Source organism: Aythya fuligula, chromosome 7 (assembly GCF_009819795.1).
Source record: "Aythya fuligula isolate bAytFul2 chromosome 7, bAytFul2.pri, whole genome shotgun sequence".
In the NCBI taxonomy this organism is placed as follows: Eukaryota; Metazoa; Chordata; class Aves; order Anseriformes; family Anatidae; genus Aythya; species Aythya fuligula.
The window spans coordinates 17,258,986-17,279,126 of record NC_045565.1 but is presented as its reverse complement, the minus strand read 5'-3'; the positions used below and the strand labels follow the sequence as shown (position 1 = coordinate 17,279,126).

The 20,141-nt window shown below is 37.2% G+C and overlaps 1 protein-coding gene across 1 annotated transcript in view; it reads left to right on the top strand.

Moving 5' to 3' along the window:
• LOC116491375 (transmembrane 9 superfamily member 3-like) overlaps positions 1–20,141 on the top strand; it is a 42,786-nt gene that overhangs the window by 22,122 nt on the left and 523 nt on the right. Inside the window, 9 exon segments of the mRNA XM_032191263.1 lie at positions 624–755; positions 1,249–1,415; positions 3,993–4,087; positions 5,976–6,106; positions 13,668–13,807; positions 15,311–15,379; positions 15,469–15,615; positions 16,042–16,125; positions 16,233–16,309. Of these exon segments, the coding sequence (XP_032047154.1) occupies positions 624–755; positions 1,249–1,415; positions 3,993–4,087; positions 5,976–6,106; positions 13,668–13,807; positions 15,311–15,379; positions 15,469–15,615; positions 16,042–16,125; positions 16,233–16,309 (1,042 nt within the window).

Below are 20,141 nucleotides of genomic sequence, written 5' to 3'. Positions count from 1 at the left end.
TAACTACAACTGAATAACTACGGTATGTACAGTTCTGACTGAAGTAAATGCAAAGCAAAAAGGATTAGCCCAAACCAGTTGATAATAACAGTTGTGATGGTTTAAACCTATTACTGCAGTCTCCTTAAGGGTTGTATACTGAGCTACACTTCTTGCTAAAATTAGAAGTTTTACATTCTGTTTGGAGCTTGATAAAAAATAGAAAGCATGCTTGTCAGAGGCCATACTTTGGTCCTGTGCAAAGGAAATGTTTGTTGGTTTTCTGATTGTGAACATACCTTTTCCTAATGCAAACCTCTTTAGGAAGGCAGCAGTACATTGTGTTGCCTTTACTTTGCCCAAGGGAGCATGCATGGAGTTGTTCAAACTTTGCTGGTGCTCAACTAAACTGTGGTACCTTGGTCATGGGGAAGTTTGGCTGTTGAAAAGCTTTGTGTGGTGTTTCACAGGCCAGTTTTAGTGGGGCGTAAGTGGACTATGCAAATCCAGTGTTGCTTACATTAGTGTTACTTACTTAGCTAGTACTGATAAGCTGTTCTGTTAATCAGTGATATACCTGTATTGGAACAAATCTGAAACACGTTTATGGTTCTGAACCTTCAGGATGTGTTTTCTTTTTGTAGATTCACTGGTTTTCAATTTTCAATTCTTTCATGATGGTGATCTTTCTGGTTGGCCTAGTGTCTATGATATTAATGAGAACTTTGAGAAAAGATTATGCAAGATACAGCAAGGAAGAAGAAATGGATGATATGGTAAGATCTGCATTGACATTTTTATTTCAGGCTTACTAATTTCTCTTCATATGTTTATGGTGTTAGCTGCAATTAAATGGCTTTCTTTGGGTAGACAGAAAACTCCCCACATGTGTCTTGGAACTGTTAATGGTTTTCTTTGTAACATGCTCCTACTCTGTTAATGTTCATACTCACACTTAGATTAAATGGGGTCCATACGGACTGTGTAATAGAAGCCTGCTTTTACTTCTAAGCGCTTCAGAAGATTTTGGAGGCAGGGAGGGAATCTAATAGAATTTACTGCATCCTGCATTTAGATGGTAATTTTTAGCATCTTAATAAGCATCTGAAGAGTAAACATCTCGCTTGAATGCATCGAATCTAGAAGGAAAGTCATGCTTACACTTGAAGTTGCTTTACTAAATCAAACCTTTAATATGTGATTAGCTTGTGTGTTTGTCATTGATTGTGATGACTAGACTTAATTTTTTATTGTTGTTGTTGCTCCTAGGACAGAGATCTAGGTGATGAGTATGGGTGGAAGCAGGTCCATGGAGACGTTTTTAGACCATCCAGTCATCCTCTAATCTTTTCATCGCTTATTGGTTCTGGTTGTCAGATTTTTGCTGTGTCTCTTATAGTCATTGTCGTTGCAATGATAGAGGATTTATACACAGAGTAAGTGTAATTATGCTGTGCCTCCCACATATAAATGATTAAATGAACAAAATAATTACAAAAATTAATGTCTTAACTGGTCTGGAAAAAGTGTTCAAGGGTTTTTAGCAAATTATCCATAGTAGTATCTAGGGGAGTTCTTTTAAGATTTTGTGACATTTTCTTGTACTATTGTCACATGACTTGATCTCCTTTAACTTTGTTAAGCTTTTTCAAGTGACATTATGAAACTGTAGTTTGCTCCTCTGCAGCATTGCTGGTAGATTATTTGGGAAATAAGTGTTAGAAGGTACTTGGTTTCACTCCTGTTTTCATCTGGAGTGACAGCATTTTCCTGTGTTACTTTTTTTTTCCCCGTTCTGTAAAGATTGTAGTATGAGTTTACTGTGACAATGCATTAGGTCAATTTTATACACGACTCTCAGGACTAGAGATTTAATCTCTTACATTTTTTGAATTAGATGCTTCTCAGCCAGTGTTGCATGCAAAGTTTCCAACAGCAGGTGGTCTTTGGTCCTGACGGGAGGCAACTTTCTTAAAACAAGCTGTACTCCAGTTTCAATTTAACACACCAATTATGGTTCACCTACTTTTCTACCTTGCTTTTGATTTTGGAAACAGGAGAAAAGTTGTTGTGTTTTTTTTTTTTTTTGTGTATGAGTTTTTTTTCCCATTCCCTTGCATATATATCACCTGTAACCATTGGTTTAGCAAGCTGTAATACTTCTGATATACCACTAGAGAGAACTCTTGTTTTTGAATTTAGCTGCCTTTTAATGCCATGTTTACAGATCTACTCTGTAGTCAGTATCTTGGCATATTTTAATTTTTCATAGGGTGTTATTCTCTTTTTGGTGCCATTTGTCATATTTCTGGGTAGGATTATATACACTTTTTAAATTGTACAGCATATTGGCCCTTTAAGAGAGGGATTGAGACTATTGCAGAATGATTGTACACTATAGTGAAGCTGTACGTTAACAATAGCAATTGTAAAAGGCATCGGAACAATAATTTTAAAAATTATGTATACTTAATCTTTTATTGCAATAGGTCTCTATTACTTTCCTAGTGAATTCAGTTCTGTGTGTATAAATGAGCACTTGACCAAACCTCATACAAAGAATTTGTATGTTGAGGAAAATAGCAGGGCAAGCTGGAAAATGCTGTAAACCAGAAGTAAAGAGTGATTGCCTATCAATGTTCTTCAAGTCTTTTAAAACTCTTAGAAGTCAGGCACCTGATACCAGCTAAAAGCCTCTCAATGGAACTTGATCATGTCAGCTACTAATTTATTAATACTGGATTGTATTTTGAGCAACTTCGCCATTAGAATATTTAAAACATAAGTGAGTAACCTTTGAGAATAAGAAATTTTGAGATAATTTTAGATGAGCTGGTCACTTTATGGGTAGCCTGTGTTTACATGTTACTTCAAATTGTGCTTGATCTTCTGGGTTTTTCTGTGTGTTTCCAAAGTGGCTTAAATCAGGAGAGCTGTTAAAGCTGGTCTCTAACTTTTTAAAACAGAAAAACGGTAGCTTTTTCAATACAAAATATATCAGTTTTCTTAAATAGAAATGTTTATTTTTTTAACAAACAAATGTTACTGTACTATCCCTTTAGAGTGTGTGTGACCAGAAGTATATTTACTTAGTTTGCTTATTCCAGTCATGAAAAACGACTGAGATTACTGGATGCCTGCCTTACTCAAAGAAGCAATTTTTCTTCAGAAGCCAAGATACCAATAGTCTGGAATCTCTCAGAGCAATTAATGGGGAGATAATACAGCAAATTGAAATTCTTCTGCTGCTTTTTGCTACCAAAGGATAGCAGAGGGATGTGGGGAAGTAGCTCTATTTATGAATAACACGTCTAGCTATTCTTAGATATCATTTTAAAAATGTGTTTTGGGATGGTTTTTATAATTTAAAATTATTAGCTTTTGCCTGTAAAGATTCAGAAGATATGCCAAAATGAGTGCTTCAACACTTAATGAGGCGATAATTTCAAAATATCTAAACTCTTCTGATTTGACTACTCCATGCTGATTTGTGGCTTCATTATAGTTTCTAAATCAGGTTTTCTAATTTTCTGTAAGATGAACACTTCCAGTCTTACAAGTTAATTTCTGAGGAATGGCAGAAACATCATTCAGAATTGGTCTATTTTTGTTAACATTGGCCTTGATACTAAGCAAAGAGTAACTTTTATCTACAGTAGTTGAATCTTATGCTTAATATTAAATAGTTCTTAATGCAAATCAAAATGCAAGTGTATTTTGGTCTGAGTTGAGACTTTGTACTTAATTCCACTGAAAATTAAATGCAGATTAGGAAAGAATGTTGTATGCTGCACCTCTGTTTTCCATATTGAATTAGATTTGTCCAGAAGCTTTGAATACAAATAGTTCTCATTTTTATTTAGGTTCATCAACTTATACACTTGATTTTTAATTTTGTATTACACGAAACTACTAGTTTTTTATTAACTTATAATAAGCTAAACTTGCGCACTTTACATTTCGCTCTAATACTGTTTGCTTTTCTGTTTCATTTATTAAATCACTTCTTGCAGGAGAGGATCAATGCTTAGTACAGCTATATTTGTTTATGCTGCAACATCCCCAGTGAATGGATATTTTGGAGGAAGTCTTTATGCTAGACAAGGAGGTAAATTGTTTTCATGTTTCAGCACTTTTGGTACATTGTTAAATGGAAATGTTTTCTGATTTACACTGGTATAGAATATCTTCATGGAGTTAGGCCATTCAGATGGAATCCATTAAGGTAGAAAATATTTTGAATATATAACTTTCATGTTATTTTCTATTCCATATTGTCTGTGTATTCTAACTACAGATAGCTGAACTATTTGGTTAATTTAAAGGTAATAAGTACTATTAAAGGTAATAAGAGCTATTAGCAGTTGTATCTTTTATGAATTGCTTGTTATACTCTTTCATATAGTTATGCTTGCGTCATGACATCCAGAGAGTAGTGCAGTCTCTCCCTCTTCTGTAACGTATGCTGTTAAGCAGCTCGCGTCATCTCCAGATGACTGCTACATAGCCCTCCTCAGTGGGTACTGTTGGGTTTATGTTTACTAACGCTGAAAGGATGAGTGTACAGTATCTACTAGGACATTAATTATGAGCAGGGAAAAGTGTTTATAGCAACTTTTTGAAGAAGATTCTTCTCCTTTTCAGTATGTGCTCTGCTTTGTACATACCAAATAGAAAATGAGTATCGGTAGAGAACAGAAACCCAACAAAAGTGACATAACAGATTTGGACAGTGTGTATTCAAGTGCTTCCTACCATACCTCTCTGAGTTCTGACTAATGGCATCCTTGTAGTTCCACTAGCTTCATCCATTCCCCATGCAGCAATGAGAGGCTAATCAGTATCTATTATCTTCTACAGTGCTTTAGGGAAAATAATTCTGGTGAGTTTGCAAAAAATGTGTACCTCCTTAACACAACATGTTAGTACTCAATGTCAACTGTACTGAAATCCATTCTGAGTTTGGAGGTTAGATGTCTATATTCATGCGTCGTATATATCAACCTAATGATTTGTAGGTAAATCAGTTATTGATCTAAAATGTTGTACTTTGCTCTACAGTTGAGCCAGATTTGCATTTTGTCTCCAGATCAAATGTAATAAACTGTGAAATGCTATAATGTTGGCTTATGGTGAAAATGTATATGATGGTCTTGAAAAGTGTGTGCTGTTTTTTCTGGCTGTTTTCTATTCAGTGCATCTATGTTCTGCATAATTAATATATATATATATACACGGTATTTAAGAGCTTAGAAGGTGAAGGGAATACAGAGTGAAAATTTTTAAGGTATTGCCCAAGAGGTGCTTTGGTTTAGAGCTCCCCGAAGAGCTCAAGATATGGTAATAACTACTGGCAAGTGTTGCTGTTTCCTTAATGTCTGAGGCTTAGAAATAATTTCCCTTCTAACTTTTCTACTGTTGAAGATACCACAGCTCAGTTTTGCTGTATGTTAAGTGCTGTGGTGTTTTGCTTTATACCAAGGATAGGCAGTTCTTTAGTGCATCCTGAATGTCTGGAGTCAGCACAGTTGGGTGAAGACAACCTGGAGCAGGTGTTACCTGAAAGCAGTTGTACTAGTGAGCTGTCCCCAGAGCACTGCAGAGCTCTACTTCAGTGCTGCTGTAATACTGGGGTGCGTACAGGTTCTGCTATCTCTGTCACTGCTAATCTGTAGCCCGAATACACTCTTAGGTTTCATACTGCAGTTTCTTTGGCCAGCTTAGTCAGCATATGCTCCCAGCCAGAAAGTGATCACACTATCTCTTCCTCTTGTCTTTTCACCTGGCCTAATAAATTGATTAATGTGCTGCATCTTGCTAATTTCCAAGAGCCAATTAAAACTGTTAGTTGAATCTTGGCTTTTGTATCCTTTTATGTTGTTACTTTTTTTTTTTTTATCTTTTGGGAGAGAGGAAATAAACACCTGAATTCTGGAGAGCTTGCTGGTATTTTGTTTAAAAAGTTACCAATTCCATTGGAATGTTCCTTCTTACAGGAAGGCGATGGATAAAGCAGATGTTCATTGGAGCTTTCCTTATTCCGGCAATGGTGTGTGGAACTGCCTTCTTCATTAACTTCATTGCCATCTATTATCATGCTTCAAGAGCTATACCATTTGGAACCATGGTGAGTCATTTTAATGGAGAATTTAAACACCGCTGTAGACACAAGAAAACTACTTCTTAATCAAAATACAATTATGAGTCATAGCTTTAGCTTTCTAGTTAGAAATGTATTCTGAGAGGGTTTAAGTTCTTCAAGTATAATTTGTTTCAATCACTACAGCTACTGGGTGCCAGCAACAGTCCTCTCTGCTTAAAATGGCACTTCTGCTTTCTGTTTAATCTTCATTCTGTGTCAATCTGAAGTACAGCATGGAAAGTTAGTAACTTGATTTTTTTCTGGATGACCAGTGCAAACTGGCTATAAGCTACAATGCAATACAAAAAATACAAAATAACTTTTTTGGATGGAATAGTCATTACTTTTCACGTTTGTGCTAGTTATAGTTACTTCCTCATTAGTAGTATTTTTAGTGCCTGCCTACGTAGAAAATTTATACATTTATTGAATTAGTTGTTATAAAACTATTAAGTACAAAATCAAGTTAAATGTGCATAAACTTTTTGCTTAATTTTTGTGGTTCTCTTCTTCATGTAGTTAGGTTAAAATTTTATCTTTGTCTGCTATTATTAATTGGTCTGTGCCCCAAAGGAATATTGTATTCATTTATCTTTCCTAAGCTTGCAGCCATGTACAGTACTGTCAGAAAGGTTTACAACAGTCATCTCTGACATGTGTAAAGAGGCTCTGTTTTACTGCTGAGCAAGCATTTGTGATATCAGATTTCTCACTTGTATTCCCATTTGGAGCTCAGAATTGCTGAGGGAAGGGAATTCCACCTGGGTTGAAGTTTGTCTTGTAAATCTGTTCAACTGACTTGTATTTTAAGATCATGGAAACATATATGTGTAAAAGCAAACGGGAATATAAATCTTCAAGGGTCACTTAATCGGGATGTTAGGACTCTTCATACACAGTGATTTTAATGATCTCAAGGTTTTATGAGTGTTTGAATCATTATAATTGGTCATAAAACTTCAGTGGAGTTAGCAAACTTTTAGTAGGAGTGGGTTATGGATTGGAAACTTCATCAGAATAAATAATGCTCTAATGATTTTGAATTAACTAACGAAGCTGGTTTGTAGAAGGCAATGAAAATTGTTTGAAATTACCATGTTGTGCTTCAGTCTGAAGTCCCTGGGAAGGTTTCTAGCTACATGGATAAGATACCTTTGTATCTTTCTGCCTTCGTTTTTAATGTAGTGAATCTTCCACAATTCTCTGCTGTAGACTTGGTGCTGATTTCTTGTTTTCGGGAAGTAAAATCTCTGTCAGCTAAATATACTAAACTCAGAAATGACTTCATTTGCCCTGGAATGTCTTGAAGCCGCCCTTCTTGATTTAGCTGCTGGCAAGAATTAACTCTTTTTGCTTCGGTACTGTAAAACTGGAAAAAGCAGATACTGAGTTTGAAAAGAATCACCAAGCTAAAAGGTTGCTAAAACTCTATGCTTAAATATGGCATCCTGTGCTTTGCCGTTTCATATTGCTTTTTGCCAGTGAACCTGTAGGATCAGTCTCTTCTCTGTGACTTAATCCCTCCCTCGAGACAGATTTTTCTGTTGAAGGTAGGCAAGAGCAGCTGACAGTGCTGTCAAACCAAGGTGACCAAACTAACATGAAGTGGCTACTTCCATCTGCCTGGTATATGCTCTTCTGCATTTTGTGTTTAAATGCTCGGATTGATTGGGCCCTTCAGGACCTTCATACATGTCACTATCATTTCAGTCTGTTTAGAACATCAGAGCTTCATCCACCTGGAGTATCTCTACTCCTGATGTCTGGAATCTCCTGAAAGATGTTGTAGGTACTGGGAAGATCCAGAATTTGTTTGTGAAATCATTTGTCAGTCTTGTCTCTGCATGTAGCCCTTTTGGATATACATGCAAGCTGCACTGTTACAAACATTACGCTGGGAAATGTTCTGTGAGAAGGAACAAAAGCTTTAATTTCTTCCCTGGGATATCTTTGTTGCCTTTTCCTTCAAAATACAGTAAACAATGTGACAGATTTTATTCAAATATGAGAGTTTTTTTTAAACCCAATGGTTTAACACTTCTAAATCCCTAGGCATATGAAATTGATATAAAAACCTGTGTTTTATTTCACCTCTTCGTCCTTATAGATACAGAGTGAGTGCAGTTCAGTTCTTTGGAGTCCAATCTTTGTTATTTTGTAGTTGCTTTTTTTTGTTTAAAATATCACATCACTGCTGAACACGGAGTTCTTCTGAAGGTGTTGTACACCTTGGCTTACCTTCTGTTGATTTTTTGCAAGTATTTTCAATGTAATGATCATTTTTCTATTTTGTTGTGTTCGAATTCTAAACAGAAAATGGATCACGGGACAATTGAAATAATTTTAAATAGTGGCACGTGAAGTGAGCTCTTTACTTTTACAAGGAATGTGATAGTTGTCCTACACAAAAATACTTAGAAAAGAATCATGGGATCATTAAGGCTGGGAAAGACTTCCAAGATCGTCTGGTCCAACTGTCCCCCAACCACTAATATTGCCCGCTAAAGCACGTCCCTCAGTACCAGGCCCAGCCTTTTCTTAAACACCTGCCGGGATGGTGATTTTGCTACCTCCCTGGGCAAAATTATTCATTGAGTAAAAATCATTGAGAATTACTTATTAAGTAATGCAGAATTTCTGTAGAGTACACCATGATGGAATTTAAAGAGGCCACCTTAATGCTGGCACTTCACAAGTTGTGACTGAATACGTTGTTCTATGTAATACATAATTTAAAGATTCTCATTATGGCTAGTATGACTAACATTCTGACTGCAGAATCCGAACAGCTTATATTGAACTACTTAGATTGTACCATTTTTGTTTTGAGCGAGCAGTTGGTTCCTGTATGGCTAACATTCCAGTATGCATTTTTAATGATTTATTTAAATAAGATTATTCACACAGAATTTCTCTTGGGATCAATACCCTAGTGTTTGCATCATTTACACTGTGTATAAACTAGAAAGGTTTCCTCTGACAGATAGCTTAATCCAGGCTGCAGCCATCTCTGACAGCTTTAAGTTGAGTATTGGCTGCCACTGAAAATGGTCGACCTGATATCACCACAGGTTTTCGTGCATTGAGCCAGATCAGAAAATGATCTGGCTGAAATACTCCTGGCTAAAAATAGAAGGAAGGAAGGAAGGAAAACCTAGTAATGTACATTTAGTGGACTGATTCTTCAGATTGCTTGAAAATGACTGTGGAATCTTTGTCAAAAAACACATTTATGCTGAAATAGATACAGCTTAATTTTTTACTACATTTTTTACAGTTCTGTTCTTTACACAAAGTAGCACCCTAGATTAGCAATATAGTTGTAATAAAATTAATAACACTGTATTTTGAAGCCTTCTATTTTCTTGTTGTGTATGATGTCTTGGCAGATTTTGTGTAGAAAACTGTTTCACTGTACAGATTTTGTACCTCTGTACTGCGGAAGAGCTTCATGCTGTCTGAGGGTGCATTTTTGGTAAATGACAGGAAAGATCAAGCTGCTGCTTTGACAGTTAATTTTTATTGCTTGTCTCCTTTGTGCATTAAGCAGTCAAGGCACCGCAGCCTGCTAGTAGCTGTTTAATATTAGATATGCTCATAAAAATTTTAATTATCACCTTTGAATGAAGTTTAATCTACAGTTGTCAGAAAATATGAAACACATGGCACTCAAACATAAATTATATTCTTCTCAACAATGTTTCCTTTCAAATAAGGAAAACTGAATTCTACACATTCAGTGTGTAGAGGGCAGTAAATATTCTTCCCCCTCCAACCTAAGTCACATACTGATTTATTAATAAGATACTTTATAAAACAAAAAATGCAGTGGATGAAATAAGTATGTTTTAATATACAGGCTTGGTAGAAAAACTCATGTCATTTGCCTTTATTTTTATGGATTATGGAGAACGTGTGCTTGCTTTTTCACTGAAAAACTGGGATTTCAGATGTTGTAGATCTGTCTGTTCACATAATTTGTGTTTTCTGAAATGGTAGGTAACACCGTTCTCTGAATTTCTCTTGGATGATGTTACAATAATACTTCTCTTAAAAGGCTCATTAAGACCTAATTCCCCACACCTCTGCCTGCTATTATTGATTCTTTTTAAAAATAATAAAAAAAACCTTTAGCCTCCCTCTGCCAGGAGGTGCTTCTGCGGGAAGGCAGAGCATGCCTCTGTGTTGATCCTTCCTTCGTTTCCTCTTACCATTTGTGATGGTAAACCAGAGGCCAGCTGAGCTCCTCTTGCCATTGTAATCTCATTCTTTGAAGGTCATGAGGCAGAAATCATTCTTTTTTTTTTTTTTTTTTTTTTTTCAGATAAGATACTTATTTACCCTACTACCCCGTGTTTGCTTCAGATAGGCTTTACGCTCTCTAGGCTTAGGCATTGCCCAGTCTGCATCATCACTGCCCTAAGCAATCTGTGGCAACACGCAATACCCCTTTAATTTGGGAGGGAGTAGTGTTTTCACCTCAGATCTAAAATTTAAAGGAATATGCCTGAAATGGCAGAAGCAAAAAAAGCTGGTTTTCTCCAGTCGTCTCTCACATCCAGAGAAGACTGTTACTGCCAGGAATGAAGAAAGTAATTTTCAGCAAGCATCAGTCTGAGCAGGTAGGCTACCTTGGGGGTCAGACGGTGAGTTGAGAGCAAGAAAGAAGGCACACATCAGCAGTGTGTGTTGACTAAACAACACCGGTTGTTTTGGCCAACCTTCTAAGACTTGCAGGTTGCTTTCACCAGGGCAGGGTTATTTCAGATGATAGAATATCAGCTTGGACAGCCTGTCAGAGGCAGGTATAAGTGGGAGACATTGCAGAGCCTTCCCTTTCCTCATTTAGTTTGTCCTTCTTTGTACTGCAGAATGATCTCAGATGATTTTTAGACTCCTTAGCGACTCTAGGAGAAAAGCATACTCCAAATGCAACTGTCCTCAGAACACAGCATTGCGTTAAGACAGACGGTGCGTTGTTTAGCAAAGCACTGGTTTATCTTAGTGCTGCTTACTAGATCTCACCAAAGGTTCTAGTTGTACTGTCTGAAATCTCTTAAATTTTCAACCTAGTAGAATGGAAGATAGTATAACATCATCAGTCATGGCTTGGCTGATCTGATAGTGAAACCACAGGCACTCAATTTTTCTGATGTATGCCAACTGCAGCTGTACTGGGGACAGGTTGGCAGTACTTACTGAAGCCATTATTCAAGGAGCATTGGTCTGTCTTGGCTTGTTTTTATGTAGGTAAACAGTTTTTAGGTTTCAGTGCTGCTGGTGAGTCAGTCTCCCAGACAACAACCATGTCCAGCAGGAGGAAGTTGGACCTGCTCCTTGCCCACCTGATTTGAAGGCACTTAGCTCTGTAGTTAGTGTTAATGGAGTGGGATGCTACTGACTGCCTTTCCTCCTCTCTGAGTTTGCTAGATAAGCAATAAAGCCTGGATGATTCCTTCCCTGAGGTTATATTATTTCCATGCAGATTCTCTGTGGTAGATGAATTGTGCAAGATAAACAATTACAGGCTTGTAGGTTTGAGCTTGGAATTCAAGGCTGTTGCTGGATAGTTTCTTTCTACAGTACATTTCTACAGTGGATTTGCTCTCTACCAGTATCCCCAGCCAAAGGTTATTTCTAAGATCAAGTGAAGCTGTGAACACTTTGATAACGACACTGTAAAGGACGGTTCTAACTGGATGAGTCGTGTGGATGCCCAGCCCTGCTGCTGCTGAGCTTCGTGTTTGAGGCAGGCCTGAAGCCTACGTGCCAGCACATATGGGGAGCACCATGGACAGAGCCAGCCCACCACGCCCTGTGCACGCAGGATGCAGAACAACCTTTTCTTGCAATGGAAATGGTTTCAATATGGTCAGCTCGGAAATTCTTTGGATCCTGTGCAGGCCTTAATTCTTGAATGTCATTCTTCCCCCTACGGCTCAGACAAGCTGAGATTTTTTAGTCAAGATCCGTTCAAGTTTATTTAGTAGTGATTTCAGAATGTTATTTATTTTTGTGGTAGTGCTTCTCTTGTCCTGTTATGTTGAAGGGCTTTTAAAGGATTTTAGTAAACGTGGCACTCAATATGTTGTTCTTTATTTCATAGTTTTTGGCATTTTTCTCTGAAAATTCTCATCTACTCATTCTTTTAGATTGAGTAGCTTTCAAGTGCAGGGTCTGCATCCATTAAGTGATTTATATGCTTCTGTGATTCATTCTTAAGTGACCTCAGTGGCCTACCTAAGAAATTGTGCTTGTTTGCTTGTATTTTTCCAGTAATGGAAGATGATAAATGGGAGATATTAAATGTGTATTAAATGTATAAAATCTGCTTTATTATTGCCAAGTATAAATGCTACTTAGTTTCTCCTTATTTACTGCTGAAGCTTCAGGTTTTAGTGGCTGATGATGTAATGCTTTAAAAACATCCCCAAGAAGTACAGAGCAGTCTGGAGAGTGTTTCTGCTCATTGACCACCTGTTTAGTGTACCCCTTCTGAGAAGCACAAAATATTGCTCCATCCGACCCCAGGCAATGTTTTCCATTCACATCTGGCCCAGGCTAGTGATAGTATGCAAGTCAGTAACAGAAGGATAACTCACTGTGTTTTGTCAGATGTTACCTTAAACTCATGTGATTGACTTAATGTAAAGTTTGTGTTGAGCTAATGTAGTACAACTCCTCGTTGCAAAAAGTTAACAAAATACTTGATGCTAATTCATTTTGCACTAAAGATTTGAGAGTATTTCTTGCTAAACATTTAAAATTATCCTATTTTGGAAGATAAAAACATATTGCCTTCCAGGAATAGCAGAACTACATAGATATGTTGAAAAAAAAACCTCATGATAAACTTCTAAGGAGGATGTTTCATTGCATAGCACAGGAACATTGGCTTGACTTTGCTTGTTGTGTGTAAACCTAATCTTTGTATGTAAGTAGCGCCATTGTGCTTCTGAACTGAGTATTTTTGCATACCCGTGGTCATTTGTATTTTTGGCAGCTCTTAATTACCTGGTTGGTTGGAAAAAGTCAAACCCCAAATTTTGATTGGTAGCATTCTGACATGGCTTCACAGTTCTTGTTTGGGTTTCTTTTTGTGGCTTGGATTGAAAATCTCATACCTGTATTTGTTGTAATTATGTATGTAACTGCCTGACTGCTAGATGGTAAGTCCGAGGGATAAATCTGTAAAAGTTAAGAGAAACTGACAAAGCACCATGAAAATTTCAGTTGCATTCCTTTGTGATGTATTGAATGTAATGATTAGAGGAAAAACAGTTTTAAAAAAAATAAATCTATAATAGTTCCGTTTCCTGAATTGATATAAAAAAAACATTCTTAAAACTTTTTAATAGCATCTACTCTGAAGTTTCTTAGGAAATAAATACTTCAATAAAGTAGACGTATATTGACTAATTCTTCATAACGGAGGAGTATGATTCTGCAGCAATAACTACTAAGGACTAATATATACAGGATATATTGGTTATCTTCTTTCATCTTTTTATACCTTTTTTAAAAAATTATTATTTTTCATTTACAGGTGGCAGTATGCTGCATTTGTTTCTTTGTCATTCTTCCACTGAACCTTGTTGGTACGATTCTTGGCAGAAATCTGTCGGGACAGCCTAATTTTCCATGTCGTGTCAATGCAGTGCCTCGTCCCATACCAGAGAAAAAATGGTAAAGACAACTGTGCATCTTAACTAGATGTATTCATTTAAAATGACATTTCAGGTGTGATCATTAAAAGCCTTTCTAAAGTAACTTTTTTATTTAATTTGAGCTGTATCTAGAAGAATACCTGTACAGAAATTTTCTTAGTGTTTTTTTTTTTTTTTTTTCCTGTTGGATAAAAGCACCATGTGCAGGTAATGGTTAATAGTTGTAGCGGTTCTGGATCACTGGTTTACATTTGGCCTTAGGTACTCTTTCTTCAGTCTCTTATGTAAAAGTGATGATTCCAAGTCAGTTCTGATACGGGTATCTTGAAACTAAACCTCTCCTCTTTAGTTAATGCTTCTTACAGATTTAGGATCAAATGTGCCTTAGAGGCATACCTGTTCTGTTTAATGGCTTCCATGTTCAAGCTGAGACATATTTGCAGGGTGAAGGTAGGGAGAAGCTTGCAATGCTCTTCTGCACTTTTGTTGATGGCACAGAGCCTAAAATACTTGAACTATACAGTTTGAATTGTGAATTAATTATTTTTGAAGTCTATGTAAAGGAGTGCTGGTTCTCAAAAAGTAGTCTTCATTTTTTGGCAAATTTTAATGCTGTCGTTTTTTTTACTACTAATTTATTTCAGTGATGGAAGCAGCAAGCTGTGGAAATGAAAGTATCCTCAGAGGAAATTTTTAATATATTTTTCTTGCTTTTCCTGTTAAGAGGAATGGAACAGAGTGTTAAGGGGGCATTGAAATGTGTACACCCACAGTAACCAGGAAGTGCAGCACACTTAGTCTCTCATTAGTGGCAGGTTGTGCAGCTCACATGCTAGGATTTGATTTATATTTGATTTATATTGTGGCATGTGTCTTGGGAATCTGATGGATTTTGTGGGATCGGGATGACAGATTAAAAGAAATAAGATGCTTTCCATGAAGACAATGAAAGTGCACACCACCAATTTAGACAAGTCTTCAAGTAAACAATAAAAGAAGCTGCAAATGAAGTCACAGGTTGCTAGCTAGATTCAGCATCATTGCAAGTACTGGGCAGAGATCACCTTTAGTAAGTGACAGGACCATCTGTGGGTAGCTGAGTATCAATTTTTAGCCATGTGCTTATGACTCAGTATAGCATTAAAATGAACACTGGTTCTTAATTATATAAGCATTGCTCTGAAATTTTCATTGCAGTATTTGCAGTATCTGTGGTCATCAACAGCACTGAGTTTTTACTGTCTTCATTGAAAACTAGTGGATGTTACGGGGTTTGATGGTTTAGGCCCCTTTCAGGAAAAAAGAGATTCTTTCTGTAGCTGGTAAGACTGGTTAGATTCCTGACCGTAGGCCTGTAAATAAGTGTGAGCCTTATGTTTGTTTATTTCCCCCAAGAAGGACTCCTCCTACCCATACATGACATCCTATTAATTAATCCGTGTTATTTTCCTGGTTATATGTCTTAATATGTTTATAAATAAAAGAATAAAATGGTCCCTAAACTAGTTTTAATGTCTTTCAGGTTCATGGAACCGGCTGTTATTGTTTGCCTAGGTGGAATTCTCCCTTTTGGATCAATTTTTATTGAAATGTGAGTTTGTCAGAGATTTCTCCACTTAATTTAAAAATAATTTAAGTACAATTACAATATCATCTGCATATTTTGTTTGTTCTCTACAGGTATTTCATTTTTACTTCATTCTGGGCTTATAAGATCTACTATGTTTATGGCTTTATGATGTTGGTTCTGGTTATCCTCTGCATTGTGACAGTTTGTGTGACTATCGTTTGTACCTATTTCCTGCTAAATGCAGAGGATTACAGGTGGTAAGTATTCTGTTATTTGCTTAGTTGAACAGACTGTGAAAGTATTATGGAAAAGCTACGTCTCGTCAGTGTAGACAGGTCTTTTCAAAGTATCCCACAAACAGATTTTAGCTGTAGGGAATAAAAGCAGTTCTCGGACCCTTTCTATCCAGGAGATTTCTCAGTGAGTGCACATCTGTCCATGCATGTATATATGCATAAAAAATATGCTGAGGCACGAAGGAATATAAAGAAGGGTCATCACTGATATTAGTGACAGATGTTGCAATGGAAGCTTTTGGCACTTGTAGCAGACATGTAGATTTCGTTAAATAAATCTATAGAACAAAGATGCTTTGTTTTTAGGACAAGTTTTTAGTGCATTGTGCATTTTCTTGGGAAGATTTTTGGTTTAGATGTATGATGGGCATGCATGTTTACTTTCAGGCAATGGACAAGCTTTCTTTCCGCTGCATCAACTGCGATATATGTTTACATGTACTCCTTTTACTACTACTTTTTCAAGACAAAGTAAGTGGTAGTTTTCTTTCTTGAATATCAGATTGCCATATTGTCAAAGACAAACGTATTGAGAAAGATGAGGAAAAATAACTAGCATAATTTCCTATCTTTTTCAGGATGTATGGCTTGTTTCAAACATCATTTTACTTCGGTTATATGGCAGTATTTAGCACAGCTTTGGGAATAATGTGTGGTAAGTTTCAAATATACTGAAAATTTTCTATCAGAATTTTCAGACTGTCATGTTTCTGGCTTTAGCTCTGTGTTTTGGTGGAGTATGTATGTGGTGCAAGATCTGCTCAAAAAAGTGTACAATCCTTAAAATTAAACTTACATTTCTCTGTTTATACTTCATTCCTACATAATACAGAAGTTTCCCATAGACTGTGTCTTCTGATAATTGATTTTAAATTTTAAGGAAGAACATTTATGTATTGTGCAGAGAATTTCAGCCTTCGTGCAATGTTGAAAGACTCAGTATTGGGCAAGAATACAGTAATAGGTTACATTTTTAATGCAATCTAAATTCTTCAAAGTTCCAATTTTTAGTTGAGTCCATGTTAATTTTTTTTTTTTGGTTTTGAGTTTTTACCGTTGCTCTGAGACAAGGAGCTAGGTACACACAATAAGCTATCGGTGGTGCAATGCTGATGGCGCTGCCTTCTGCGTCCTATGGCATGTATATGTGAGGGTGACAGTCCAGAAAGGACTGAAACCTCAAGACAGCGTTTGAAAAATGAATATTGGAATATCCACAGGTGAAGAGAACACAAAGTGCTCCTGTGTGCAGCTGGGTTTCGTTGCTTTTTTAAGATACTGTTTTGAGAGATGTTTAGAGGAAGACATCTCTCTTGACATGGAAGTCATCTGATGAAGCCATGCATGCTTATTTACTTGTTAGCTTTGTTTTTAGTCTTTGCTTTATGACTTTCAGGAAGTCAAAGTGCTACTTTGTTCTTTTGCACTTTCCTATGACATTACTTGCTTTTCAAGTATGATCCTTATTTAATACTTCCCTTCCTACCAGTAAATAGTCCTATAGCCTCTAGTGGAAAGCTTTCTCTCAGTTAGATATTTGAGACCCATCCCCGGAGGGTAATTTTACTATGCTTTTTGAACAGGGGAGGGAAGGAATCAGCTCTTAGCTGCTGAGTACCTGTTACCCATTTCTCTCATGAAATCTAATCTTGCCTCATTGGGTTCTTGGCACATTACAAGACTTCCCTGCTGTTCTGGTAGTCTTGCAGCCATTTTTTTTTCTTTAATAGGCTTATACTTTTCAGTTCTAATCTTTTCTTTATAAAGTGCTCAGGCTGGTATTGATTAAAACGTCTGTGATGCAGAAGCCAAGCTTGCCCACCAGTTCCAGTAATTAAAATGTTTTGTGTTCTTTTTAACATGGAAAAGGAAGGTTGTAAAATGCTTTTCTGTCATGGTAGGACACTACCCGATAGAATATTGGAACAAATTATAAATTTATTCAGAATCAGAACATACTTGTGTGTATGAAATCTGATTTCTACAACCGTATTGAGATTTTTCTTTTCCTTTTTCTTCTTTAATTGTGTTGGAAGAGAAGCTGTGAGATTCCTTTTTACTGAGAACTCGTATTTTCAGCATTCTGGGGGAAGAAAAAAAAATCCCTGTCAAAAAGCATTTGTCCAGTGAACTTGCTGTCATTGAGATCTAACGACATGTCAGCACACATGCTGCACAATTCCATAGTGACTACATCTCCGGTGAAAGTGTGTAGAGCTGTGCTTTAGATGCTCATGTAAATTAGCATGTTCAGTATCATACAGCTGGATATACAGCAGACTAGTTCGGACCAAGGCAGTAAGCTAGTATCTTCCAACTCTGTTTTCAGTGCTTCTGATTATGCTTACAGAACTCAAATCCCACATGCAGTGGGATGCTTTGATCCAAAGTTTTTTGCCCTCTACAGAGCATCTAAGCCCAGGGACTGGACAGTAGGGAGCCATGAGAACTTCCAAATCTTTTGAGCTTCTCATACTTGCCTCTTAGTGCCAGAGAACAAAATTGATTCATGAACTCAGTGTATGGCTTAGGAATTAAGTAGTATAGAATGGTCTTTTGCAATACTGCACATTGGCATCCAGATAATACTGTAAGTATGACTGAAGGATGTTTGAAAAGCTTACGTGCTTACAAAGACACAGCTGTAGTGAGTGCTAATTGGCTTGAAATAATAGATGGGAAATAATCTATGATTTCTTTGCAGCTGCTCTTCCTTGCTATTGGGATTCTTTTGGGTTCTGTTCATTTAAAGGCTTGTTCTGCTGAAATACGCTTACAGTCTATTTCTGCTAAACCTATGTAGGCTAGAACCAAATTAAAGCACCTTATCAGGTGATTAAAAAAGAATCAATGTGATTGCTTTTTTATTTAAACAAGCCTGCATTTGTCTCAGAAGGGCATTCCTTAATTGTTTGTCATCATTGTCTAGTGTTCCTCACCCTTCCCCTGCTTTTACTCAATTCCTGTGAAGTAGCCTTGAGGATTAATTGCTGGCTTGGACATGGCCATGACTGGTACTTCATGGATAAGGCTGCTGTGGTTCAGGATGGGTTGTGACTTGTTTATGGAGTTGAGAGCTGTGGTCTCCTGTGACTGCTGCTCTCTGCTCTTCCCTCTCACTTCCATCTCATGCACACGTTCTACAGATCCCAAATGAACCGCTATTAGTGCTTTGCTCTCCTAAATGTCTGTAGTATCTGGCATCATATTACTAGAGAAACCCTCAAAGAACAAGTTCTGTGATGCACCTGAGTTTAGGATCTGAAATGAGCATTGGATCCATTCACATTAGCTGCCTTAATAGGCAAAAAGTGATGTCTTAAAACAGGCGTCCAGTACCCTTATTTTGTCAGTTTGCTGCCTGCAACAGAAAATGAGTTTCTCCACAGTCTACAGAACAGCCTGTGTGCTTCTGTTTGACTCCAAGCTTATGTCACCTCTGCATGTCATTGCCAGGCTTCCTCTCTGCTGCATCCTCAGCACACTTGCTTTTGAGCAGCAACCTGATCTTGTATGCACTGTATTAATTTTAATTGGACTCTACTTTGTCCAAGTTTGTAATACAAGTACTTCACTTTCTGACTAGTGGAATGATTGTCATGATATTTTACACTGCTTGAAATGCCATGCAACAACACAGACTGACTCTACAGGCTCTTTATTATTCCAGTGGCACTGGAATCATCCATCAGGTTTGCTTTGTGCAGATCTCCTGACTTCATGTGAATGTTGGGCTTTGGGGGTCTGAAAACCAGAATTCTGTGCAGGTTTAATGACTGGACTCATGAATTACCTGAACAGTCCCCAGGATTTAAATAATTGTCCCAGTTCTAAATAATTCTGTGGTCAGCCAAGGTATCTGAAAGAAAAGCACTGGACAGTTCACTGCAGGCATTGTTTGACAACGATCCTTAATCAGCCTGGCAAAACAGGTTCTGGGTTTCACCAGTAGGCTGCTGAATCTCTTTCTGAGAAGAGGTCTTGGTCCTGTACTTTTTTTCTTTTTTTTTTTTTAATTTTCCAGGTGTCCTTAGTGCTGCAGTATTTTGGATTTAGCATAAACTGTTGCCCCTATCAAAAACGCAGTGACCTGTTCTTTTACTACTGCTGCGACAATGCATAATCTGCTCATGACTCTTACTAATTTGAAAACCACAGGTTGCAATTTCCTTTAACTACTAACTGCTACTAGTTTAATCTCTTTGTACAGACCTCCTTGGAGTTTAAGGCTCCTGGGATGGGGATCTATTATTGTTTGTGCCTTGTGGGAAGGAAAAAGCCATCTGCCAATAAAACACTCATCCAGAAGGCATGCAACTTCTAATAAAAACCCGCCCTCCCATCCACCTTCCCTGCAGAGTGGGTGATTGTATGTTTTTTACCCTCTGTTCAGAAAAAGGGACCTGCTTATTGGCAGCAGTGGGGGAGCCGCTATATTTATCGAGGCCAAGTGAGCATGGCCTCTTGGTAAGATGGCTTAATAGATT